A 24,718-nucleotide genomic window follows, 5' to 3' on the forward strand; every position below is an offset into this window, starting at 1 on the left:
AGTAGAGACGGGGTTTCATCGTGTTAGCCAGGATGGTCTCGATCTCCTGACCTCGTGATCCTCCCGTCTCGGCCTCCCAAAGTGCTGGGATTACAGGCTTGAGCCACCGCGCCCGGCCAACAAAACAATTTAATTCATGGAGATAGTGAGTAAAAGGATAGTTACCAGAGTCTGGAAGGGGTGGGGAGGTGGGATGGTTAATGGGCACCAGAAAAAAAAGAAAAATGAATGAGACCTAGTGTTTTGATAGCACAACAGAGTGACTATAGTCAATAATAACTTAATTGTACATTTTAAAATAACTAAAATAGTATAATTGGATTATTTGTAACACAAAGGATAAATACTTCCAGAGATGGATACCCCATTTTCGATGAAGTGATTATTAAGCATTACATGCCTTATCAAAACATCTCATGTACCTCCAAATTTATACACCTATGTACCCACAAAAATTAAAAATTAAGAAAAAAATTAAAAAGAGGAACATCTCAACAACAAAAAAAGCAACAGTAATCCCAGACACCTGTAATACCAGCATTTTGGGAGGCTGAAGCAAGAGGATCACTTGGACCCAGGAATTCAAGAACAGCCTGGTCAACATAGAGAGACCCCATCTCTACAAAAAAATTAAAAATTAGCCAGGCATGGTGGTCCATGCCTGTAGTCCCACCTACTGGGAATGTGAGTAGGAGGATCGATTGAACCTGGGAGGTCAAGGCTACAGTGAGCCAAGATCACACAGTTGCCCTCCAGCCTGGGCAACAAAGCCAGACCCTATCTCCTCTCTCTCACTCACACACACACACACACACACACACACACACACACACACACACACACCATTGTTCTCTCTCTTTTGGATAGGAAAAGGAAGTAGGTGGCCCTGAGTAGATATGCTGATTGGAGGCCCCTCAGTCACTGATAAGGATGATAGCCTATTATCTCTATACAGCATCAGTCACACTGTCAGTCCAAGCATCATACAATACCTTCTTAAAATAAAAATAAATCCAGGTGCAGTGCTGCGCCCATAGTCCCAGCTACTTAGGAGGCTGAGATGAGAGGCTCTCTTGAAGCCAGGAGTTAGAGGCTATAGTGTGCTATAACACCTGTGAATAGCCTCTGCACTCCAACCTGGGCACGATAGTGAGATCCTGTCTTTAAAACAAACAAACAAACAAACAAAAAACCTGAAAGAAAAGGAAAACCTTACTGCTCCCCAGAGTCTGCTCTCAAGATAGGGAGTTCTCCAAGTGAGAACAAGGAGGCACAGATTTCAGAGCTTCTCCCACGTGTTGGCTACAAGGCTAGAACTTTTCTATTTGTAATTTTGTTTATTATGAATCAGCTTGAAAACACAGCCCATGATGGTGTGAAAAAGAAATTCCACACATGGCAAAGCAGCTACTTGGCCTCAGAGCCAGCGCCAGGCTCCTGTGCGTGTGTTAAACAGGTAGTCTCTTCCTGTACTTAAAACCTGTAGGAGAGAGAGGAGAGCAGGGGATGCTGCTGGCCCCAGGAGAACTGCCTCCCTTTCCTCTTACCTAAGGGTAGGAGATCATTCCTTCAGGACCCTCAGTGTGACACCCCACCTTCGTTGGAATCTAACCTGTCCCCTCCCTCCCTTCTCAGCAAATTCTCTGAACTCTGTCTCAAATGCACAGGAAGCCTCCTTGATTCACCAACACTGAACACCAGCTTCCCTAAGGCCAATGCCAGATTACTCTCCCATAATTCACTGGTGACACTGGACTATCTGGGGGCCTCTCCCCTCACCATCATCCCTCCTCCTGTTGTAGGCAGAGACCAGACCAGATATGAGTCATCTCCTGACCCCCTAGATATTTGACAAAGGACGGATGAAGCGTGAGTGGGGGTGAGAGCAGACCCCATTCAGGAAAAAAGCAGATAGATGGTGGGTTCCTGGGAGTAGGAGGAGATATTGAGATGAGGTAAAGAGAGGAGGAGATACTCAGATTGGGTGAGGTCCCAGGCAGAGAATAGTTTAGGAAGAGGGGGACTCACGGGAGTCCTGTGCTCTGCCATCAAAATGCTGCTGAGGGGGAAAAAAAAAAAGGTGCAATGAATTGAACCCTGCCCACAGGAGAGCAGATGAAGACCTGCCCCTAGGGGGCCAGAAGCCCACCTGCCTTCTCCATCCTTATGGTGCTAGTGTGGGCACTTCCACAGGGATAGCCATTCACGGGAAAAGGGGCAAGCTTGGTGGGGGCAGGGGAGTACTCTGGAGCAGCCTTGGTGCCCACTACTTGAGATGGTGAGCTGACATACCAGACTCATGATGCTGCTGGGTGCCTGGGACATCTCCATCTTCGGTGCCTCCATGAAACCCTCGATGTATCCCTCAGTTCCCTGGATGCTGGGGCAAAGTAGGAGCAAAAGTACAGGGCAAAGCTCTGGGCCCCAACCTGAGTTTAAGAGATGGGCTCCCAGGCATAGAAGTATGCAAAGGAGACTGACCTGTTTAGCAGCAAAACCTGGGCTGGTTTGCTGGGTGCCTGCAGCAGCCGGGCCAACCTAAAATGCCAGGAGGAGTAACCAAGCAGTGAAGGCAGTAGGCCTACTGGCTCCAGGAACCAGTATCATTCACCTGTCCCCTTTTATTGGGAATAACCAGTGTCTGTATGCAGTGCCCACATCATTACATCCCCATTCCCCGGGCTCAGTCCTATGTCCACAAGGAACTTCAGAGTCTACAGGAGCAGGAAGGCTTTCCAGTGGAGGGCAGAAGTCAGGAATAGGGGTAAATGCCCAATGCATGACAGACTCACAGTTTCAAGCCCTGAGCTTATCAACCCTCCCCCCATTTCAAGACTGGATTCTGCTGGTGATGGAAGTTGCTTCCTCCCAGTGTCTCTCTGACCCTAATTTAAAGACCTCTGGAGGGAGAGCAGCCCTCCTCAATATCAGTTTGTCACCCACCCACTTGGGCATTGTCGTCTAATCTTGGGTGAAACCACCCATCACAACTGGGGTCCATAGGTGGGTTGGGGGCAGGTAGGGAGCACAAGGATAGGATCCCTACCCCTGGAGGAGCCTGCCAAGAAGCCAGTCTCGGGCCAAGAGGAGAAGAGCACCAGTTGCTGTCAACACCACCACAAACCAGGGCTATGGTTGCCAGAAAGCCTCTGTGTCTGTCACGAGCATGGGTGTCATCATTGAGGGCACCTGAAAAGGAGGCCACAGCCTCACCACTGCCTTGCCAAAATGCCCTGACCATCCAGCCTTCCAACCCCTCCCTGGGCTAGGCCACCCCACACCCGTGATTTGCTCTTCAACACCTCTGGGCTCTCTGCACTCAGCACTTCCCTCTGAACTGCCTTTCCCATAGTTCCACCCGAAAAACTGGGTCTCCTCACTTTCCAAGGTCCACCCTTCCCACCCCACTGAGGGCCCAAGGAGCCTCCTCACTGTGGTTCTGTGGGTGCTGGTGGCCACTGTGCTGGCCCTCCGGTGAACTAGATGCACAATAATGGTGGCTGTGGTGCTGAGGTCAGGGGTGGAGCGGCCTGCATCAGCCACACAGATCAGTAGCTCATAGGTACAGGGCTGCTGTGGCCAGAAGGGCCCCAACACAAGGTCACTGTGTACCAGGATGGCCTCTTGCAGGATGAATCAGTTCTGGCTATTCCCTGAAATCAGAGTGACAGGAGGAAGAGACCATTGCTGGCCTTGGCCTGCCCCTCACTCACAACCTGGTGGTGCCCATGTCCCCTTCCTCCCACGATGCTATAGGAATAGGTCAGGTGCTGTGGCTCCTGAGGGATCCGGCATGACACCTTGGTCACCTCCACACTACGGCCCAGAGGAGCATAGATGGTGAGTTCCTGAAATGGGGGCTCACATTCTGGGGCATGGTCATTCACATCCTGCAGAAAGGAACCAGGTTAGGAGTGGGTAGAACCCACCCCCTAAACCTCCGAGTCAGCCCCTCAACTTCTTCTCACCACAGCCGGAGCCTAGGCATTAAGGGATCAAAGCATCACACAACAGGCTCCAGAGCTTTCCACAATTAGGCCCCACTCCTCTCCAGCCAACTTGTGGAAGAAACCAAGGCACAGAGTGGAAAAACAGAACACCACAGGGCGATCTGAACTCCTATCTTTCCAAGTATTTATTTCCAAAGCCTTAGGACACAGTTACCTCAACCTTGATGGTAATGGTACAGGAGCCTGAGCGGTGATAGTTGGGGTTCTGTTCTTGGCCATGGTCAATCAGCAGGACAGTGAGCCTGTACAGCCTCTGCTGCTCATAGTCCAAAGGTCCCAGAAGGTAAACTTCCCCTAGAAGGGGAGACCACAGCCTCAGCCTGCAGAGCCAACTCTGGCTCGCCGTTTCCATCCAAGCCCTGGGGTGGATGTACCACTGAGATTGTCCACAGCAAAGGTGGTAGGACCACCAGAGGTGTAGTACTCAATGTTGTCATGAGGATAATCCATATCCATGCCCACCACAAAGCCCAGCAGAGTGTGGGGCACTGCATCCTCCTGAACCTGGAACGTGCGAGGGGCACAGGCTGGGGAGAACTCGTTGATGGGTGTCACCATCACCAGTACCGGCGCTTCAGCTGGAGGTCATTTGGCAGTCAAGGAGCTGGCCTGGGATGCCTATCCCTGAACTGGGGGTCTGAGGAGCCCTGCCCTGGAGGGTCTAAAGAGTGAGAGGGTCTAAAGGTAGGGCAGAAGCCTTCCCCTGCTGGGGGTCTAAGAGATATATTCTCAGGGTCTGAAATGGAGACAACCCTGCCCTACTGGATTCTAAAGGAGGAGAGATGACCCTGTCCTGAGCATGGGAAGCAGGAGGACAGAACAGCCTTGTCCTAGGTGTCCAGGCCGGGTGTGGTTACTCACTGGTCATCTGGGGCTGGCCACAATCGAGCACCAGGATGAAGGCTGCATGCTGGAAGCAGGTTCCAGGAGTGTCACAGTCCAGTGTGGCATTCACCTAGCCAAAGGGACTAGAAAGTGAGGTCCAGTCAGGGCCTGAGAGAGCCCTGAGCCACACGGGGCTGCTGCAGGCCAGGGCATCCACAAATATCCTGCCCGGATCCTGTTTTCCAGACTGCAACACAGGTTGGCTCAACAGCCATCCCTCCCACCCCCACTCCCATGGTCTCAGCTCTCAGAGACCCTTGGCCCACCCACGCCTTCCCACTGCAAGCACCCTGCAGGTGGGTCTGGGAGCTGGGACTGGGCACCTCAAGGACTCTGTCATAAAGGCAGAGGCTGGCAGGGTTGGAAGAGCTGTGGAACCACAGCTTGTAGTCCAGGGTGGCGTCAACAGAGTCCAGATCTTCACGAGTGAGAATATTCAACACGGCGCCCACAGGTGCAGTCTCGGCGATTTGGAACCTGAGAGTATGCCGTGGCAGCAAGGCGGGAGTCTGGCAGCACCCTGAGTCATGGCTGTGGCCCCAGCAGCCCAGGTAAGGTTCCTGTGTACTCACACCAGAAGCACTGGGAGGCAGCGTGGAGGTCAGAGGTTGACCAGCAGCACATTCATGGTGAGCTTGAGCTTGGCACTGGCCCACAGCTGGTGCTGCTCAAAGGCCTTCACCTGCAGCCTGGAAACCGAAGTGCCTGGGTTGTGAGCTAACTCCAGGGCATCGTGGTCTGGACCACACTGTCTGCTGCATGGGGTGAGAGGGTCAGGGAACACAGAGATCAGCCCCGCTCCCAGCTCAGTCCCACTCCCACCAGCCCACCAGATCCATAGGCAAAGGAGGCCGCTGAGCCTGGCCCTCTTGCTGCCTTCTCCAAGACCAGGCCCCCAAACAGGAAGGTGAAAAGGTACTATGGGTCACCTCTGGACCAGCCACAGAGGCATCCCAGTACCCGCCCCTCCCTCAACACCTCTCATCATGACCGATGGAGAAGATCTGCAGCTGGAAGACCTGTGGTGCACCCAGAACAGAAAAGGAGCCGGAGTGTGTGTGTGTCCACCTCTTTGTCTATGCCCAGTCCTCCCCTTAAATAGGCAATCTCACTTAGGATCTGCAAAAGAAGCCTCAACTTCCACTCTTTCCCATGATCCCCATGACCTGTCACTCTGCTGACAAGTATTCCTTTGAGCCCCATATCTTTGGGCCATAAATTATTCCATTAGGATGCAAACAGCCCAAGAGTGATATCTGAATCATTGACAATGTGAATTATCATCTTAGAGTTGCTGAAAGCCACCTCCAGACTGCACTGACCACTTTACTCAGAACTTTTTTTTTTTTTTTTGCCCAGGTTAGAGCACAGTAGTATGATCTCGGCTCACTGCAACCTCCATCCCCTGGGTTCAAGCAATTCTCCTGCCTCAGCCTCCTGAGTAGCTGGGATTACAGGCATGTGCCACCACACTCGGCTAATTTTTGTATTTTTAGTAGAGACGAGGTTTCTCCATGTTGGCCAGGCTGGTCTTGAACCCCTGAACTCAGGTGACAACACCCACCTCAGCCTCCCAAAGTGCTAGGATTACATGGGTGAGCTACCATGCCCGGCCATTACCCAAGACTTTCTTTTACTGTGTGATTGCCCTAAACACATTTCTTTCTATTAGAGGGCTTGTGAATTCCCAGAGAGAGGGATTTCTCTTCTTTCTAGAACTCCAGAGCCCAGCACAGAACCAAGCTAAGGTGGGAGGACAACCAGCATGGAGCAGCAGGTCCAGGTCTGATAAAGTCAGTGTTAGTTGAGGAGGCCAAGGAGGCCAAGAATAAACAAATTTCTAAAAGGTAGGAGCTCTACCCAATCCATGGACACCCCCAGATTCCAGGTCATACTCACCTTTCGAGCCTGGCCTAGGAGGCCCTGGGATGGTGCCTGCAGCCAACCTTGCTCATTGATGGAGAAAGGTACAGGGAAGTGTGGCAGGTCCTGGGCACTGATAATGCTCAACTGACAGAACAGAGATGCTGGCAACCCCATTCAACCCCAAGTGCCCTGAGCACCCCCATCAACAACCCAGCAGCAACCCTCCAGCAACCCAGCAGGCACCTGCCTACACCCAACTTATTTTCTTTTCTTTTCCTTTCTTTCTCTTTCTTCCTTCCTTCCTTCCTTCCTTCCTTCCTTCCTTCCTTCCTTCCTTCCTTCCCTCCCTCCTTCCTTCCTTTCCTTCCTTCCTTCCTTTTTTTCTTTCTTTCCTTCTCTCTCTGCTTCCTTCCTTCCTTCTTTCCTTCTTTCTTTCCTTCCTTCTTTTTTTTTGAGACAGAGTCTCACTCTGTCACCCAAGCTGGAGTGCAGTGGTGCGATCTCAGCTCACTGCAACCTCCACTTCCTGGGTTCAAGCGATTCTCCTGCCTCAACCTCCTGAATAGCTGGGATTACACACCAGTGCCAGCACACCCAGCTAATTTCTTTCTTTCCTTCCTTCCTGCCTGCCTGCCTGCCTGCCTCCACCTCCTGGGTTCAAGTGATTCTTCAGTCTCAGCCTCCTGAATAGCTGAGATTACAGGTGCCCACCACCACGCCTGGCTAATTTTGGTATTTTTAGTAGAGATAGGGTTTCACCATGTTGGCCAGGATGGTCACGAACTCCTGACCTCCAGTGATCCACCCGCCTCGGCCTCCCAAAATGCTGGGATTACAGGTGTGAGCCACTGCGCCCAGCCTCACACCCAATTTTCTCATGCTTCACCACTGACCCTTATCCCAGCCTGGGCTCCAGCCCAGGTCCTGGTCACAATCTCTTCCTTCCAGCCCAAGCCCTGGCCACAATCCTCAATCCTTTTTGCTTTTAAGTGAGTTACTGTTTTTAAATACTTTTTTTTTTTTTTTTTTTGAGACAGAGTCTTATTCTGTCAGCCAGGCTGGAGCAGTGGCACAATCTTGGCTCACTGCAACCTCCACCTCCCAGGTTCAAGCGATTCTCCTGCCTCAGCTTCCCAAGTAGCTGGGATTACAGGCACATGCCACCACACCCGGCTAATCTTTGTATTTTTAGTAGAGACAGAGTCTCACCATGATGGCCAGGCTGGTCTCGAACTCCTGAGCCCACCTGCCTCAGCCTCCCAAAGTGCTGGGATTATAGGTGTGAGCCACCGTGCCTGGCCATTACCTATATATATATTTTTTATTACAGAAATGATACAGAATTGTCATAGAGAACTGAGAACACATAACAGATCTTGAAAGAACTCAGCCTCTGAGATGTCCCTGTGGGAACAGCCATGGTCACTGGGGAGTGAGCAGCCCTCAGCAGCTCTCTCCAAGAACATGCATCATGTAGAGGCTCATCTGTGCCTCTGCTGCAAGGTTCCTCTGCAGGCTGTGCCTGGCCAGGCAGGGGTTAATTTATTCTCTCCATCCCCCCTGCCCCCATCCTGTCACCCACCATCCCATGTCCTGGGCTCACCGGGGCTCTGTAGAGTTCTAAGTCTGGGAGGAGCAGAGCATACAGCCGAGCCCCAGGTGTGACTGTCTCTGGCACCTGAATCATTTCCGCAGTTGGCCAGAGTGGAGGTCAGGGAAGATCTGTTCAGGCCATGCCTGCCCACCCCTGCTGACAGCCTCACCTGGGCTGGCAAATTGCCCAGCACACTGGATATGGCTAAGGTCCCGATGCACATTCACAGAGAGTGATCCCTCCGTCACATGGTTGCCACATGTGAACTTCAGCTGCAGCTTGTAGTGGTTCACCATAAGGGCATCCAACCGAGCAGAGCTGCTCAAGGTCAACTGGGGTAGGTGGGCAGTGCCATGTGGGGCTTGGAAATTTTAGGTCTGCCTTTGTGCCCCCACAGTCCCCAGTTGTACACATGACCTTACCTTGCCCACATAGGTCCCTTGCCACCTGGCCAAGCTGGGTGGGTTGAAGAAGGTGGTGGGTGGCTGGACATTGAGCAACTCCAGGGTGGGTGTGGGCATGTAGGAGGAACAGTTGAAGGAGAAAAACTGGAGGATTGTGCCAGGGCCCTGGTTCTCAGAGACATTTATAAACCTGCAGAGGTCTGTGAAGAGCAGAGAATTCAGGTTGGAGGCCCCCAGGCTGATGGAACCCCCCAGGCTGATGGAACCACATATACTAGCATAGTCCTGTCCTTTTGCTACAGGGCCTGACCATGCCACGGGGCCACGCAGCTAAGGCCTTTCCTTATATCCAGCATCCAACATTTCACAGATGGGGAGTGAGAACTTGGTTGAGGAAGCAGCCAAGATAAGGGGTGAGGGCCAGGGGTTCAGATTCTTATACTTTCCTACCTCTCCCCCAATCCCTGTCCTCCATGGTAGCTTATCTGGGAAGGGTCAGGACTCCAAGGGAAAACTAGGGTTCCCCCACCCATCACCTCCTCACCAGAGACCACCAGAGCAAAGAGGAACACGAGGAGCCTGAGCAGCACCAGGATGACCTGAAGACACAGACAGCAGAGGAGGCTTCAGAAAGCTAGGCTGTTTGTCTGACTCACTCTGTTGCCAGGTCAGTTGCTCAAACATAGCTGGGCAGGTGGGACTCCTGGGCCTCCCAGATTCTATCCCCGCCCATTCCTGGTGACTGAGTTCTAGACCTCTGTCAGGCTTCCAGAGGCTCAGAATATCCCATTTTCCATTGCCCCCATTCATTACAACTCTAAGGGCATGGAAGGAGAGGAGGATTAAGGTTCAGATGAGGAAACTGGTAATGCAATCCTTGGAGATAGAGCAATCACAGCACCCAGGAAAATTGGGCCCAGGACCTGCTACCCCACAGAGTCTCAACTCCAGCTGGACCCCCTCTATTAGAACATTATCTGCCTATAAAAAATGAGCCCAACCATCAACAAAATCTTTGAAAACTTGCTGGGTGTGGTGGCTCACATCTGTAATCCCAGCACTTTGGGAGGCTGAGGTGAGAGGATCACTTGAGCTCGGGAGTTCGATATCAGCCTGGGCAACAAAGTGAGACCCCATCTTTACAAAAAATTAGTTGGGTGTGGTGATCCAGGCCTGTAGTCCCAGCTACTTAGGAGGCTGAGGTAAAAGGACCGCTTGAACCCAAGAGATCAAGGCTGCAGTGAGCCATGATTATGCCACTGTACTCCAACCTGAGTGACAGAGCAAGACCCTGTCTCAAAAAAAAAAAAAAAAAAAAAAGGCTGTCTACATCCAGTAAGCAAAAGGAATCCTTTATGATAGAAATACAAATACTGGTTACCGTTGGGAATATCAATTGGATAGGGCACCAGATGGCATCCAGGAGTTGCTGAGGATGTTCTATACCTTTATCTGGGTGGCAGCTGCACAAGTATCTACAGATTTTAACATTTATTGAGCTATAACTCTGAGATCTGTCCATTTATTGTATTTGTATGTCATTTTTTTTTTTTTTTTTTTTTTTTTTTTTTTTTTTTTTTGAGACGGAGTCTCGCTCTGTCTCCCAGGCTGGAGTGCAGTGGCGCGATCTCGGCTCACTGCAAGCTCCGCCTCCCGGGTTCACGCCATTCTCCTGCCTCAGCCTCCCGAGTAGCTGGGACTACAGGCGCCCACAACCGCGCCCGGCTAATTTTTTGTATTTTTAGTAGAGACGGGGTTTCACCGTGGTCTCGATCTCCTGACCTTGTGATCCGCCCGCCTCGGCCTCCCAAAGTGCTGGGATTACAGGCGTGAGCCACCGCGCCCGGCCTGTATGTCATTTTTTAAAGTTTTCTGGCCAGGCACAGTAGCTTATGCCTGTAGGGGAGGCCAAGGCAGGAGGATCGTCTGAGATCAGGAGTTCGAGACCAGCCTGTACAACATGGTGAAACCCTGTCTCTTAAAAAAAAAAAAAAAAAAAAATTAGCTGGCTGTGGTGGCACATGCCTGTAGTCCCAGTTACTTGAGAGGCTGAGATAGGAGGGTCACTTGAGCAAAGAGATCGAGGCTGCAGTGAGCCAAGATTATGCCACTGCACTTCAGCCTGGGCGACAGAGTGAGGCCTTGTCTCAAAAAAAAAAAAAAAAAAAAAAAAAAAAACGGTTGTCTTTATTTGCCATCTCCAGTTCTTCAGCCCTCACTCTCTTCTCCACACACTCTAATCAGGTTTGTCCCTCTCTACACAAAACTGCCCTTGTCAGGGTTCCCAATGACCTATGCACTGCCGAATCCAGTGGTTTGTTCTTCACCCTCACTGCCTCGGCAGCATTCAATGCTTGCTCCCCTTGGCTCCTGAGTCCCCACATTCTCAGATTTCTCCTGGTTGTTTCTGCTCAGCTTCTTTGATAGTTCTGCTTCATATCTCCCCTACCTCCACCTCGTGGAATGTCCCAGGGCACAGTCCTGATTGCTGTCTCCCTCTACACTCATTTCCTCCCACCCCACCTCATCCAGGCCTATGGCCTTACATACCATCCTTTCACTCACTATTCCTCCCAGAGCCAAGGCTCCAGTGCTGATCTCTGTTCTGAAGTCCAGAGTCATACACCTAGCAGCTGACTCTGCAACTCCTCTTGGATGTCTATCAGGCATCTCAAGGATTACATGTCCATAAATGATCATTGGATTTTCCTCTCCAAATCCACTCTTCTCCAGTCTTTCCCAGATCAGTTTATGGCAATTTCATCCAACCAGCTGTTAATGCCAGAAATGTAGGAGTCATGCTTGATGCCTCTTTTCCTGCCCACATCCATGCATCAGCAAGACTTGATTTTAGCTCCAAAGCATACCCCAAAGTGACCCCCCTTCAGTGCACCTGCCCTGCCCAGGCCTAGGCCCTCCCCTTCGTTGCCTGGATGAGGGCAGGGGCTTCCACTCTTATTGCAGAATCCTTTTCTGAAAGCAGCTGGGATTATCTAAACAAGAGCTAGCCCAGGTCATTCCTGCTCAGAGGCCCCCATTGCTCCTCATCACACCAAGAACAAAACCCACATTCTGCTCTAAGGCCGTTAGAGCCTGGTTTTGCTGACCTTTTCCCTTCTGCCGCCACCACCAATCACAGACACCTGGGCCTTCTTTATGTTTGGCCCTGTCCAGCTCCTGTCCCTCGGGGTCTTTTCCCTGGCTGCTCCTTCTGCCTAGAATGCCCCTCCTCTTGATTGCATCCTGATGTCACCTCCTCTGAGATTGCCCTTCCCCAGGCTAGCCCATGGCCCTCATTCCCTGGTATTTTCCTGTTGCTGGTATGTCCAGTCTGTCTGCAGCTACACTACTCTTGAGCCTAGCCTGTTTGATAGAGCAACCTCAGGAGACAGGCTCACCCCAGCACCCACCCTCAGTCTGCACCTGGTACCGGCAGAGGGAATGCCGATGGTCGCGTGTCGCCGCTGGACTCGCGACTAGCCGAGCACTCCCCACTAGAGGGCAGTCCCATCTAGCTCGGTTGGAACGCGGCTGAGGCCCCGCCAGTGCGCTGCCACAAAGTCCCACCCTCTCTGAGTCCTCAGGCCGAACCCCACTTCCATCCCGTTCAGGGAGTGCCGAGGCCAGCCTCAGGAATGGGTCCCGTGGGTCAGGCCCCGAGTGGGCCACAACCTCTCTGGGTCCGACCATACGGGGCGCTCTGCCTATGTGCGGGCGCAGCATGACGCCCCGTGAGAGGGACCGCTATTTCACCATTGAACAAATGGGGAGGATGAAGCCCCCGCACGGAGGCGACCTGTCCTGCGTCACGCAGCAAATGCAGGGTCCACTCAACCATCTGGGGGCTTGGGTATCCCGGGCCCGACCCCGTCCGGCTTCCAGCTACGACCCCGCCCTTCCCCACAAGAACGGCGGCGGAGTCCGGAGGGACGCCGGGTTTTAGCCCCTCCCCCTTTGGCCGTGGGGCCGGGGCGGGGCGCGGCTGCCAGATGTCGGGGCGGCGGCGGCGGGAGCTACGGAGAGCGAGGAGCCGCGCAGCCAGGCGGAGGCTGAGGGCGCCGCTGGCCGGCCCGCCCAGCCCTCTCCGCGCGGTTCCGCCGGGGTTCCCAGAGGAGCCAGTAGGCTCAGTTGGGGCCCCGGCACGGACATGCACAGCGCTCGGCTTGACAGCTTCCTCAGCCAGCTCCGCTGGGAACTGGTGAGGCTCGGGAGCGGGTGCGGTTAGGGAGGACGCGTGCGGGGTGCCAGGCTGCTGCCCGGCCGGAACAGCAGACGGGTGCGGGGTGGCTGCAGCGTGCCCGTCCGAGGCGGGATGGGGGCGGCGCGGGGTGGGGGCGGCGCGGCTCATATGGCTCAGATGGTCCGCGTCGGGTTTCGGAGGGTTGGGAACTGCGCTGAGCATCAGATAACAGCATCCAGCTGGCCGTGCTGCTGGAACGGCGCGGGAGGAGAGAGTGGAAGGGGAACTTCTTTGGGGGTGGGGCATGGGGCGGCAAGGGACTAACGAGGTGCTAGCACTGCTGTGAACGCCCCCTACTTCAGGCCGGCCTATGCCTCCCTTCTCTACCCCTCACCTAGCAAGCGCTCTTTCTGTGAAAAACGCTTTGGGCTTTGGGAGCTGAATCCCCCTCCAGTCCTGGGCAGGACCTACTTCCCTGCTCAGGCCCACAACACTGCCTGCCCGCCCGCCCGCCCGCCCTGGTGGCGGGTGTCGACTTGCCCAGCCCTGCGTGCTGCAGCCTGCCGGACTGCCACCAGGTCGGTGAATGAGAACCGCACCAGCTTCGAGTGCCAGCACCCCATGCCTGCCCTGTGCTCACTAGCACCCTGCTGCCCAGGCCAGCAGGCCTATCTAACCCTCCTGGACCCTCTGTACTCTGGGCTGACCTGGTGACAAGTGATACCTCTCTGACTTCTGCCCTCTCTTCCCCTCAGTTGTGTGGTCGGGACAGAGGCTCACCCCCGATGCCTGGTCCCCTGCAGCCAACCCCCCAAACTGGCCCAGATGTGCAGCCCCGCCACCAGCTTAGGGCCTCAGGTGCCTTGGAAGAAGACTCAGTCTGCTGTGTGGAGGAGGAGGAAGAAGAGGCAGTGGTGACAGAAGACAGGGGTGCAGCCTTGGGAGGCCCCAGGGAGCATGCCCTGGACTGGGACTCTGGCTTCTCGGAGGTGTCAGGCAGCACATGGCGAGAGGAAGAACTACCTGTTCCCCAGCGCCCAGCACCCTCAGCACAGCCCCTTCGTAGGCAGCGCCTCTCAGTCAGTGGCCTCCCCATGCCCAGCAGGGCCCCTGTAGCCAGTGTACCACCTGTCCACCGTCCACGGCCCAAGTCCACCCCAGACGCCTGCCTGGAGCACTGGCAGGGACTGGAAGCAGAGGACTGGACAGCAGCCCTACTGAATAGGGGTCGCAGTCGCCAGCCCCTGGTACTGGGGGACAATTGCTTTGCTGACTTGGTGCACAACTGGATGGAGCTGCCTGAGACAGGGAGTGAAGGAGGTGATGGAGGTGGGCACCGTGCCCATGCTCGGCCCCCTCAGTTCCTGCTTGGCCTCTCGGAGCAGCTTCGGCGCCGGCTGGCCAGGGCTCGGCGGACAGCTATGGCAGGAAAGCGGCTGTCATGCCCACCTCGCCCAGAACCTGAAATGCCTGCGGATGTCTCACGCTTCGCAGCCCTCATGAGCTGCCGTAGTCGCCAGCCCATCATCTGCAATGATGTCAGCTACCTCTGACCCTGCCCTCCAGCCTGGGACAATAAAAGCCTTTTTTCTAGACTGTCCTGGCTTCATACCCCTGAGGCACTAAGAGGCAGCCCCAGCCCTGTGAGGCACTGCCCAGGCAGACAAATCTGAAGAGCTTTTTGTCTCTGTGTGAAGGTCCCTGTCATGCCCATGTCACACCTGTGTGCATTAGTGCACTGTGTTCTATCATCCATCCTCTCCACTATGCCTTCCTTCAACAAGCATTTATTGAGTGCCTATTGTGGGCTTACAATGCAGTGCTTGGGATCCAGGGCTCCATTGAGCTAGGTGATGGGGTGGCTGCCTTGTCACAGCTCATAGTGCAGAGGTGGAAAGGCAGTGTCTTCCTGTTCACCCTCACAGCTCAGCTCCAGCACCAACACCCGCAGCCCAGGAGCAAGTACCTGGCCTGTCACCTGCTGAACCAGTTCTGTCACCCTAGTGGGGGTGGGGTTTAGGGGAGATTGGAGAGGTGAGCAGTGGCAGGCAGTGGGCAGCCTGGCATGGACTAGAGAGGGTGCTGGCAGGCCATCAGGAGCCCAAGCCAGGAGCAAGAGCTACTCAAGACAGGAAACATCTGAAACTATTTTAGGAGCAGCTGGTGAGGCAAGCAGGAGGCAGGAAGCTATGGGTCCCTTGGGAGTGGGCTATGAAAGGGGGGCTGTGCAGCGTGTGGGGAGCCCATGGGGAGCCAAGTAGGCAGCTCCTGAAGACTCCTCCTCAGGCTCTCGGCCCTCACCCCACCTCCAGCCTTTTTTGCTGGCTCCATTTGGCAAAAGAATGCTTGGGAAGATGTGAGGAGCCCAGAATGGGGCTGGGAAGACAGAAGGCTGTGTGGCCCCTAGCCCCAGCCTCCAGGGACTGGTGGGGCCTGTCTAAAGCCCCGGGTGGGCTCACCTGAGGGGCAGGCGCAGGGCCTGCTTTTCAGGCGACCATCCGGCGGAATAGAGCAGGGCTGGGCCGTGCAGCAGCATCCTCACCCTCAACCCGTGCTGCTCCTAGAGGGAGAAAGGTCAGACACCAGCTGGGCCGGGCTGGGCTGAGCCTGGGCGTTGGGGTAGGGACAGGGCACACCTGAAGATGAGCCAGCAGCAACTCCAGGGTCCTCTCAGGCTGCCCAGCTGGTACCTTCAGACGGTCCCAACAGGTCCACTTCAGGTGATGGAACTGGAATGAGGTAGAGGAGGAGTGAGAGACTTCTTACCTACCCCCAACCCCCATCCCAGTTACCAGCAGCCTTTCCTAGGGGAAGAGCTGGACTAGCAGGAAGCAGGAGCCAAGGGGTGGAGGGTGGGGGGGAGGTGGGATCTGGGCCCAGAGTCTCAGCCCCCTCCCCGCCCAGGCTGGGGCCAGCACAGGAAATGGGGCTATGGGGCCCGCACAGGGAAACAGACGATCCATCACATGGGCCAGTCGTGAGGGTGGGGGATGAGGGGGTGGTGCTTCCTGAGGAAACCCACAGCAGGGCCCCTGCAGCCTCTGATAAAGCTGCTTGTTCCTCACAGACAAGGCTGGGAGCTGAGGGGCACATCCTGTCCCCCAATCTTATATGTATTGCCAGTGCCTTGGGCTACTCATTGGGACACGGGCAAAGGCCACAGTGACCACCAGGGCCCCACTGTCCCAGAGACCCCAGCAGGGATACAATGCATACAGGCTTCCTCCTCCTGTCCCCTCTTTCCTTCCAAGAGTCTTGGGGTTCTGGTACCTAGAGCTAAGGACAGAAGGGCAGCTAGCAGGTATCTAGAGACAAGGACAGGGGGTGCCTATCAGCCCCCAAGAAAACACTGGGGTCAAGCTGAGACTAGGCTAGAGGTGAGATGGGGGCTTCTCCTTGCCCTGCTCCACTCCGTGGACAAAGGCAGCCTGTGTGCTGGTTAGGGGCAGGGTGCCTTAACAAAGGGGCTCTGTGTACTATGTCCAGAGGGACCCCAGGCTGCTGAGCAGAAGCCCAGTGCTGGCCCATGACCTCTGCCCTCTCCCCTCGTGAGGGCATTCCTTCTACCCCCATCCTTGCCCCAAGGAAATGCCAGCTGCAGAGCCTGAGCACATGGCTGGAGGCATTCACAGCCCTGCAGTCACAAGAACACAAATCCCCACAAGCCCAGGAACACACACGTGTGCCCACATGTATCTCCATGCAGACCCACATTGAGGACACAGGAAGATGGAAGCCCTGCACTCCCATCTGACACACAGATGTGCAAACTTGCTCCTTCCATACCCACACTCCAGGGATACCCAGACCCCGGGTGCACTCACACCTGTGACACAAACACAGGGCTGCAGACACCACACCTCTAGTGGCAAGCCTATTACCCTTTAACTCAGCTTGCAGGAGGTAGGCCAGGGCCCCTGTACCATGCAGGGGGAAGCTAGACTCTTTCTGGGGCTGAGGCCCTGGTCCCCTCCCCCCCACCTACCCCTCAGGGGTACTCCAAGGAAGGAGGGGACTGTAGGGGATGTCTGGCTCCACTAATGAGTTAAAGCTGCAGCTCCCCCAGATCCTGGGCTTTGGAGGGTTGGGGGTGGGGATGGCTGACGGCTGCTTCCTGTGTCTGACGGGTCCCAGCCTGGCTTCATAGCAGGAAGAAGGCTGGAGGGAGTCTTCAGGACTCCTGCACAGTCTGAGTCTCAGTGAGAGCTGGCAGCTAGATTGGGGCCTGTGTGGGCAGGTGCAGGGGAAACCTAGGCCTAGTGGGGCTAAGGGTGGGGTATCATGGGCTCACCGTCTGGATGGCTGGGGCGAAAGGCATATAGCGGATGAGGTAGTTTTCAGCCAGATGTACGTAGCTGTGGCGAAAGGCACTACGAGGCCGTGGCCCACCCACCACCTTATACAGCTCTAGGCCCAACAGGCCTGCCACGGCTGCTGTAGTGGTGGCAATGGCTGGGATAATCTGGCCCACAATTCGCTTACTCTGCCAAGAACAAGAGATTTTGTGTGGGCCCAAGGCGTAGGGCCAGGGTTTGGCCCCCACCTCCAGGCCCGAGCCTCAAGGGGTAGGGTTACCTGGGCACGGCTGACGGGTGGAATCCCATAGTTCTGACATCGCAGGCTAGCTGCCGCTGCCACAAAGTCCACATGGAAGTTGCTGTCATCATCCTGTAAGGTCCAAGTCAAAGTAGTGTTAACACTGCAGCCGTGCCCCTCACCATGGCCCACTGTGTGCCACTGCACAGGTCTCCACACAGTTCTGTGGGGGGGTGCCCCCCATCTCCTCTTGATCAGACAGGCTGAGGTTCAGGGAATGTGAGCTGCTTCCAGGGCCTTGCTGGGAGAATTCAGGCCAAGGGGCTCCAAAACTACCTTATTAGCTCCTGACTCTTCTCCACAAACTCCCCAGCCCCACTCCTCACTGCCACTTGGGCTCCCACCTTCTCAAACATCAGAGGTTTCAGGGGAGGGCCCACAGTCCAGAATTCCAGGGCTTTGTTCAGTTCCTTCAGCTGCTCAGGGCCTGTCAGGGGAGGGGATGTTGAGGCAGTCCTTAGCCCCTGTCTCCTGCACTCTTCCTGGAGCCCTGTGCCTATTCTTGGTCTTTGCCAAGCCTGTCACTATTCCCTGATCAAATCAAGAAGCCCCCTTAATTAATGCTACAATCTCCCCTCTAGAAGCCCCAGTCTTCACCCATTTGTGTGCGTGACCTCTGTGACTCTGTCCTCACTTGCAGGCCATAGCTAGGCACTCCCCAGGAGCCAATGGATTTATTTACTTATTTATTTTGCCAAGAATCTGCCACAAGAACTGGGATGTGGTATAGGCAGCAGGGAGAAGACCTACTGAGGGACCAGAGAATAAGCCTGAAACTATGGAGGCCTGAGAGGTAGCAAATTGGCTGTAGATCCCCTAGGGCCTATCTTCCTTCTGCAGCACAGGCTGAGGACAGTTCAGGTTCAGGCCTTTGAAAGACAGCATGGGGGGCCAGGGCCAGGAGCCTCACCAAACTCAGCAGAAGCTGAAGCCAGCTCTAGATTACTAGCAAAGATGGGGGCCATCTGTTGGGGGTCAGGCTGTGGCAGCAGCTTCAGCAGCTCCCTGAGTGCAGTTGAGTCCTGTGAGCCAGGCAGCCCATGCATCTGGGCATACAGGTTGGCAGCTGCCAGTACGTAGAGGAGGTGCATGTCCTGCAGCCAGACCAAGAACAGGAGCAGAGGCATGGGTGTGAGTGAGCATGTATGGGTGCATGGGGTAGGGGTCACTCTCCATTTGTGGATCTGTTTGAGTGCCTGCCTTTGCCTCACATGTAGACACCCATATGTGCACAAGCATGGCTGTCTCTGGGCATCTGCGCATCTCTGCAGAATGCAGAAATGCCAACCTCTGCTCTGAGGGGCCACATCTCTATCTTGGAGCTCCCTAGGGAATCCCACTCACTTGGTTGGTGTCAAACTCCAAGGGCTGGGGACACTGTTTGGGACCCGACCAGAAGGGAGTTCCATCCTCAAGCACCTAGGTAGGTAAGTAGAAGCTGCTGGCCTCAGTCTGGTCCCTCTGAGCCCCCAGCATCCCAACCCCTAGCCACACACTTTATTAGGTGGGAAGTGCCTCAGCAGCTGTTTGATGCCATAATGGAAGCAGAGTTTCCAGTGGCCAAGAGCCCACGCCACACAGTCTTGCCAGTTCTGTGCACGCACTCTCAGGACCCCAAGCACCGGCTTCAGTAAAGTGAGTGTCTGTGGCCCATCCATGTCTGCCAGGGAAGTGTGTGCCCTGCAGAGAGAGGAAGAAGTGTGAGACTGAGTCCTGCAGACTCGTACTTGGAGCCCTGGACTCCTATCTGCCTCTGTTGGTGGCCTTACTGTTGGTGGTGGTTGATGGTCTCTGCAGACAGTCGGAAGAGTCCCTCAAACTCATCCCGGGCCCACTGTGGAGGAGGGAGGAAGAGTGAGGTGTCAGGTGGAGAACAGGTCTGCAGCTGAGGGCTGAGCTGGGTAGGGTGGGAGTCTCCAGGGTGCTTCCTACCTGCAAGGTGTGCTCGGCTGTGCTAGGGAAGTGCCGCACAGTACAGACAGGGTAGGGGGCATCCTCAGAAGCTGCAGCTGAGGCAGGGGCTCTGTAGGCCTCAGTCACATGTGGCATGAATACTTTAGCACTGCCCCGGGTGCCCAATGTGCCTGCCTCCAGCAGTGGCTTCAGATAGTGGGTGCAACGAGCAGCTACATAGCGCCCTGGCAAGGGAACAGCGGGTCAGAAGTGGGGCTGGCACAGCTGTGGGCAAGGGACTGATCTCCAAAGTCAAGCACTCACGGGCCTGGAAACTGTCCAGGGCAGCAGCCACGCCATCCACATGGGAGAAAAAGTTATCCCCATAGATGTGCTCTGTGGTGGGATCCAGTGGGTAGGTAAGCGGGATCACCTGTAAGTCTGGGTTCAGGCGCCGGGCAGCTGCTGCAGCCACCTCTGCCTTGGGTCTCTGGGAAGACGGCAGGAAGATGTTGGGTAGGAAGCTGTATGGGAGGACGGTCTGGGATGCAGGAGTGTGGGGAGGGATCAGTACTCACACCAATGTCCTGGGACCTGAAAAGGAACTGACGGCTGAGATTGGAGCGCTCTATGTGGTCCATGTCGACAACAGTCAAGCCCCTGCTGTTCCTGGCCCCCAGTCCCACTAGGGCAAAGACTTTGAGCAGCTCACAACCAATGGCACCAGCACCCACCTGTTGGCAGGAACAGCCTTAGCCAGAGAGGCTGGGCTGGCTCTTCTAAAGGCACTCCCAGTCTCACCCCACAGCTCACCAAGAGGTAGTGCTGGCGGCTCAGTTTCTCCTGAAAACCAGCCCCAAACACTGCAATTTGCCCATCATAGCGGCTGCCTCTCTAGGGGACAGAGATAGGGGTCAGTGATGGCTACTGGCCTGCATCTCCTTCTTACAATGAGTTTTCTGAATCAGGACCGGGAGGCCATTCCTTATGTTTCTCCCCTAGTCCTGATTTTGGACAAGGCTTGTACCCCTATCCCAGGCTCTCACCGGGGCGCAGTCCTCAGGACTGGGAAGGAGCTCCCCATCTTCCGGAAGACAATCGAGGGCATCAAAGTAAAGCCACTGGTCCAGAGGCATGAACTTCCTGGAGATTGCCTAGGGGCAGCACTTCAGGCTGGGCACTGCTGCCACCTCCTGACCCCTTCAGATCCTGGCTGGAGGCTACACCCAGGTTGGTGAAGCCTCCAGGGCTGCTATCTGGTGCTGGGTGCCCTCTGACACACACACCGATCTCCACATCTTCCCAGTACCCCCCACACCTATGCCTGTGCCTACCTTCAGCACTTCCTGGGCAGCTACTGCACCCAGCATGGCCACCATAGGGCTCAAGACACCTCCACTGCTTAGGGCAACTGTCCGCACTAGGGCCTCATCCAGTGGCTGTTCCAGTGGCTCTTCCTCTGTCCACTTCAGTGGTTCCAGGTCCTGGGCCAGGCCCACCACGGTCTCTGCATCAACCTGTTGGTAGGACTCTGTGGCACAGTAGCCCCAGCCTGAGCTCCACTCCTGACTCAAATCCTTCCAGCCACCCTCCATCTACCCTGTTCCACAGAAGAGGAAGCAGAAGCCTGGGTGGGAAGGCCTGGCCCTGCTGCCAGCCTGTGCAGCACCACCAGAGGATGTCCAGTACCAGACAGCAGCACAAGAGGCTTCACTAATCTAAGTGCAGCTTCCAACACAGATCTGAGGCATCAGGGTGTAGCAGGGGTCCCCAGGATGTGTGCCTGGCACTTCCATGGAACCAGCCTCTACTCTAAAGGCTGCAGTGTTGGAAGATCAAACTTGGATTTGTGAACGGTCATTGTTACCTCTGGCAGATGAGACCCCAATAAATGACAGAGGCTGGGGGTGGGAGCAACAGGGCCACTCACAGGATCCCAGGGCTGGGGTGGCCGGCCATGGAGATGCTGGAACTTGTGCAGTGCACAGAAGGCCTGATGCAGGCAGTGGGCACGGTGAACTTCCTGGGAGCTCTGGGCCACCACATGGGGCTGGAGCAGGGCTGTGTCCAGGGACTTCTGCAAGGGCACCTGGCTCAGGGTCTAGTCCAGAATGCTACGGGCCCCTCAAGGCAACCAAGCTCCCCTACCTCAGATGCACTTGCACTCACATGTCTCACAGTCTTGGGTCTCTTGACTTCAGTGATAGCCCCACCACGCAAGTACCGAGAGAAAGTTGTTGTGTCTCCGATCTCCAGGGACCCATCCTCTGAGGGAGGTCCAGTCTAGTCAGTATGATCCTTGAGCCTGAGTAGTTCCCACACCCCATCCTATCTTGCATCTGTGTCCCAGACCTTGCTGCACCCTATAGAAGATGGAGGGAGAAAAACCCATTCCAAGGGCCAGGCTGTGCTCACTCCCAGTGGAGGCTTGGGTGCTGCGCCTGGAGTTGGAATGGGATTGGCTTACCCCGCACATGGATAGACCGGGATCACAGTCGTTGAGCTCAACCATTCCCTCAATTCCTGAGAAAGTCACCAAGTCTCCGTCACGGAAGTAGTGGGTATTGGCCCCTTTCCTCAGAGTGAGAATTCCAGGGGAGCCCTGAGTAGGAGGAGGCTTGGCTCAGGGGTGCCTGGACCTGCCTTCCACAGGCCCTGGCAGCCTCTCCTTGGTCAGCAAGTGAATGTCTACAGCTCAGCACCCACCTGGGAGATGTGCTGGATGGCAGCTGTCAGGGGTTCTGCCTCTGTGGGGTCCTGCACAGTGAAGTCCTCACCAAAGTCACAGAACAACTGCCTGAGATGGGGTGGTAGGGGTCACTGAGGCAGCTTACAGGTTGTACTTAAGGATAGGGGATACTAGGGCAGGGCCAGAGGGCCAGAATTGGGAAAGGAATGCAAGGAGAGGCTTGGGAACTAGAATTTGAGAGGGTTACTGGAGCAGGTCTGGAGGTTAGGTTGGAGGAACCAGAGGGCAGGACTGGGGACCAGAATCAGAAAGGCATGCTGGTATAGACCTGAGGCTGGTTGGAGGGGCACTGGAGCAAGCCTGGAGCTGAGGACAGCATGGGGCCAGTTGCTGGCTATAATACGGTAGGCCGGGCAGGCAGTCTTACTCACCCCACAAGGCCTCGGGTGTCAGCCGCCAGAAAGCAAACTCCATGCTTATGGCACAAGGTACCCACCTTCAGCTGCTCCTCCAGCTTCGCAGCAGTCAGCACCACCACCTGGGTGGACATTGTGATCAGCAGGGCTAAAACCACTGCCCAGCCCTTCCTGCTCTTGAGGGCTGCAGGCCTGAGCTGACCTGGAAGTCCAACAGCAGGTCCTCAGTGATGTCACCCGTGTGCACAACGACCTGGACAGCTCTGTTGAGCTGAGCCAAGAGCTCTTGAGAGGCCTCAGCTCTGCTCCTTTCCAAGTCCTGCTCTGAGAGGAGAAACTAGGGAGAGAGCCAGTGCAGCCTGAGCAAAGACAGGAGTCCTCTTGGGCCATGCCCCCACCTTGGTCTGGCAGCCCATAGCCCCCCAGGACACTTACCTGGGCAGCCAGGTCGGACCAGCAGGTGGGGTGAGGATCATGCAGAGTAAGGCTGCCCACACCCATCAGGACCAAGTTCTTGGCCACCTCAGCCCCCAGGCCCTGCAGGCCTGACACCAGGACCCTGGCTCCCTGAATCCTCTGCATGGCAGGTGAGCCCAGCACATACCTGTGGATGGGAAGCAGGAGGCAAGCAGTTGCAGATCAAGGTCTGAAGACCATCCCCCATTCTCCACCCCTCACCTCGGGCCTCACAGCTGTCTTGAATACAGCTCCTCATCCAGCAGCTTCGAAGCATCTAGGGCATCCATCCTCAAACCTGGGGCCGAACAGTAGGCTGCAGCGCTCAGAGAGAGGGTCTTTGTTTAGGAGGCGGTGACAGTAGGGGCCAGTGCCCTGCTGTAGCTAGTGCAAACAAGAACCAAGGCCAAGGGAATAAGGGACGCTGCTGGTCACAGCTCTCTTCCTGGCTCCTCTGGAGAAAAGAAAAGTGAAAGTAAAACTACGCTCTGAGCAGGCTCCTGATCCTGCCTCCAGACTCCGGCCCCAGACAGGCCAATCAGGGTCTAAAACCTGGGATGAGTTCCAGGACTCCAAGAGGTGATCAGTCTCTGAGTGTCAGACCTGAGGGTGGGAGGCATGGGGCAGCCACATTCATACATGTTCTTATTTTCCTTTTAGACTTTTATTTTGAAATAATTATAGACTTGCAAGAAGTTGCACAAAAAATAGTGCAGAGAGGGCCTGTGTACCCTTCACAGGTGTGTCCTTTTGCCTTCTTTTTTTTTTTTTTTTTTTTTTTTTTTTTTTTGAGACGGAGCCTCACTCTGTTGCCCAGGCTGGAGTGCAGTGGCAGGATCTCAGCTCACTGCAAGCTCCAATTCCCGGGTTCATGCCATTCTCCTGCCTCAGCCTCCCCAGTAGCTGCGGCCATAGGCGCCCGCCACCTCGCCCGGCTAGTTTTCTGTATTTTTTAGTAGAGACAGCGTTTCACCATGTTAGCCAGGATGGTCTCGATCTCCTGACCTAGTGATCCGCCCGTCTCGGCCTCCCAAAGTGCTGGGATTACAGGCTTGAGCCACCGCGCCCGGCCCCTTTTGCCTTCTTAGGAACCTGGGGCCAGTTCTCTGGGAGATGGACCACTGTTTCTCACGAAACTTCATAATAGCCAAACCAAGGGCTGTCTTAAGTTCTTTTTCGTTGTTGTTGTTAATTTAGGTGAAATTCATGTAACATAAAATTAACCATTTTAAAGTGTACAATTCAGTGGCATTTAGTGCATCCACAGTGTTGTTCAACCATCACGTCTATCTAGTTCCACAATTTTTCATCACCCACAACGAACATACCAAACACATTCAATAATTACCATATATGTGGCTGGGCGTGGTGGCTCACGCCTGTAATCCTAACACTTTGGGAGGCCAAGGCGGGTGGACCAACTGAGGTCTGGAGTTCGAGACCAGCCTGGCCAACGTGGTGAAACCCCATCTCTACTAAAAGTACAAAAATTAGCCAGGCATGGTGGCACGTGCCTACATGTAATCCCAGCTACTTGGGAGGCTGAGGCAGGAGAATTGCTTGAATTTGGGAGATGGAGGTTGCAGTGAGCTGAGATCAAGCCACTGTACTCCAGCCTAGGCAACAGAGTAAGATGCAGTCTCAAAAAAAAAAAAAAAAAAAAAAAAAAAAAAAAGAATTGCAAAACGTAACCTCTTATGTCTATTTTCTTTCACTTAGAATGTTTTCA

The 24,718-nt window shown here is 54.9% G+C and overlaps 3 protein-coding genes across 4 annotated transcripts; 1 reads left to right on the forward strand and 2 right to left on the reverse strand.

Annotated features, from left to right (window-relative positions):
• Positions 1 to 804: 804 nt before the first annotated feature.
• On the reverse strand, positions 805 to 11,503 carry LOC105480628 (cadherin related family member 4). The gene is given in 18 exon segments (XM_071090086.1): positions 805 to 1,472; positions 2,025 to 2,056; positions 2,293 to 2,380; positions 2,482 to 2,538; positions 3,047 to 3,189; positions 3,433 to 3,655; positions 3,742 to 3,890; positions 4,165 to 4,304; positions 4,385 to 4,588; positions 4,872 to 4,965; positions 5,219 to 5,372; positions 5,468 to 5,820; positions 6,708 to 6,905; positions 8,365 to 8,456; positions 8,525 to 8,687; positions 8,778 to 8,959; positions 9,304 to 9,358; positions 11,310 to 11,503. Coding segments are annotated over 18 exon segments (2,532 nt in total). The 5' UTR covers positions 11,460 to 11,503; the 3' UTR covers positions 805 to 1,417.
• An 821-nt stretch (positions 11,504 to 12,324) lies between these two features.
• Positions 12,325 to 14,535, forward strand: INKA1 (inka box actin regulator 1). 2 transcript variants are annotated; one of them, XM_011739369.3, is made up of 2 exons: positions 12,325 to 12,957; positions 13,695 to 14,535. In XM_011739369.3, exons 1-2 carry the CDS (start codon positions 12,907 to 12,909, stop codon positions 14,490 to 14,492), a joined length of 849 nt encoding a protein of 282 aa, XP_011737671.1. In that variant the 5' UTR covers positions 12,325 to 12,906; the 3' UTR covers positions 14,493 to 14,535. The 2 variants fall into 2 exon arrangements, with proteins under 2 accessions (XP_011737671.1, XP_070947840.1); XM_071091739.1 differs by lacking the exon at positions 12,325 to 12,957 and adding an exon at positions 13,102 to 13,517.
• A 175-nt stretch (positions 14,536 to 14,710) lies between these two features.
• On the reverse strand, positions 14,711 to 23,360 carry LOC105480456 (ubiquitin like modifier activating enzyme 7). The gene is given in 25 exon segments (XM_011739365.3): positions 14,711 to 14,939; positions 15,399 to 15,499; positions 15,576 to 15,668; positions 17,231 to 17,422; positions 17,515 to 17,607; positions 17,880 to 17,962; positions 18,446 to 18,629; positions 18,880 to 18,954; positions 19,032 to 19,215; positions 19,305 to 19,369; positions 19,468 to 19,673; positions 19,753 to 19,918; positions 20,007 to 20,162; positions 20,242 to 20,322; positions 20,475 to 20,582; positions 20,763 to 20,945; positions 21,359 to 21,505; positions 21,598 to 21,695; positions 21,896 to 21,913; positions 21,916 to 22,030; positions 22,135 to 22,225; positions 22,549 to 22,655; positions 22,736 to 22,870; positions 22,969 to 23,137; positions 23,224 to 23,360. Coding segments are annotated over 25 exon segments (3,036 nt in total). The 5' UTR covers positions 23,280 to 23,360; the 3' UTR covers positions 14,711 to 14,809.
• Between the last annotated feature and the right edge of the window lie 1,358 nt (positions 23,361 to 24,718).

Source organism: Macaca nemestrina, chromosome 2 (assembly GCF_043159975.1).
Source record: "Macaca nemestrina isolate mMacNem1 chromosome 2, mMacNem.hap1, whole genome shotgun sequence".
Taxonomy (NCBI): Eukaryota; Metazoa; Chordata; class Mammalia; order Primates; family Cercopithecidae; genus Macaca; species Macaca nemestrina.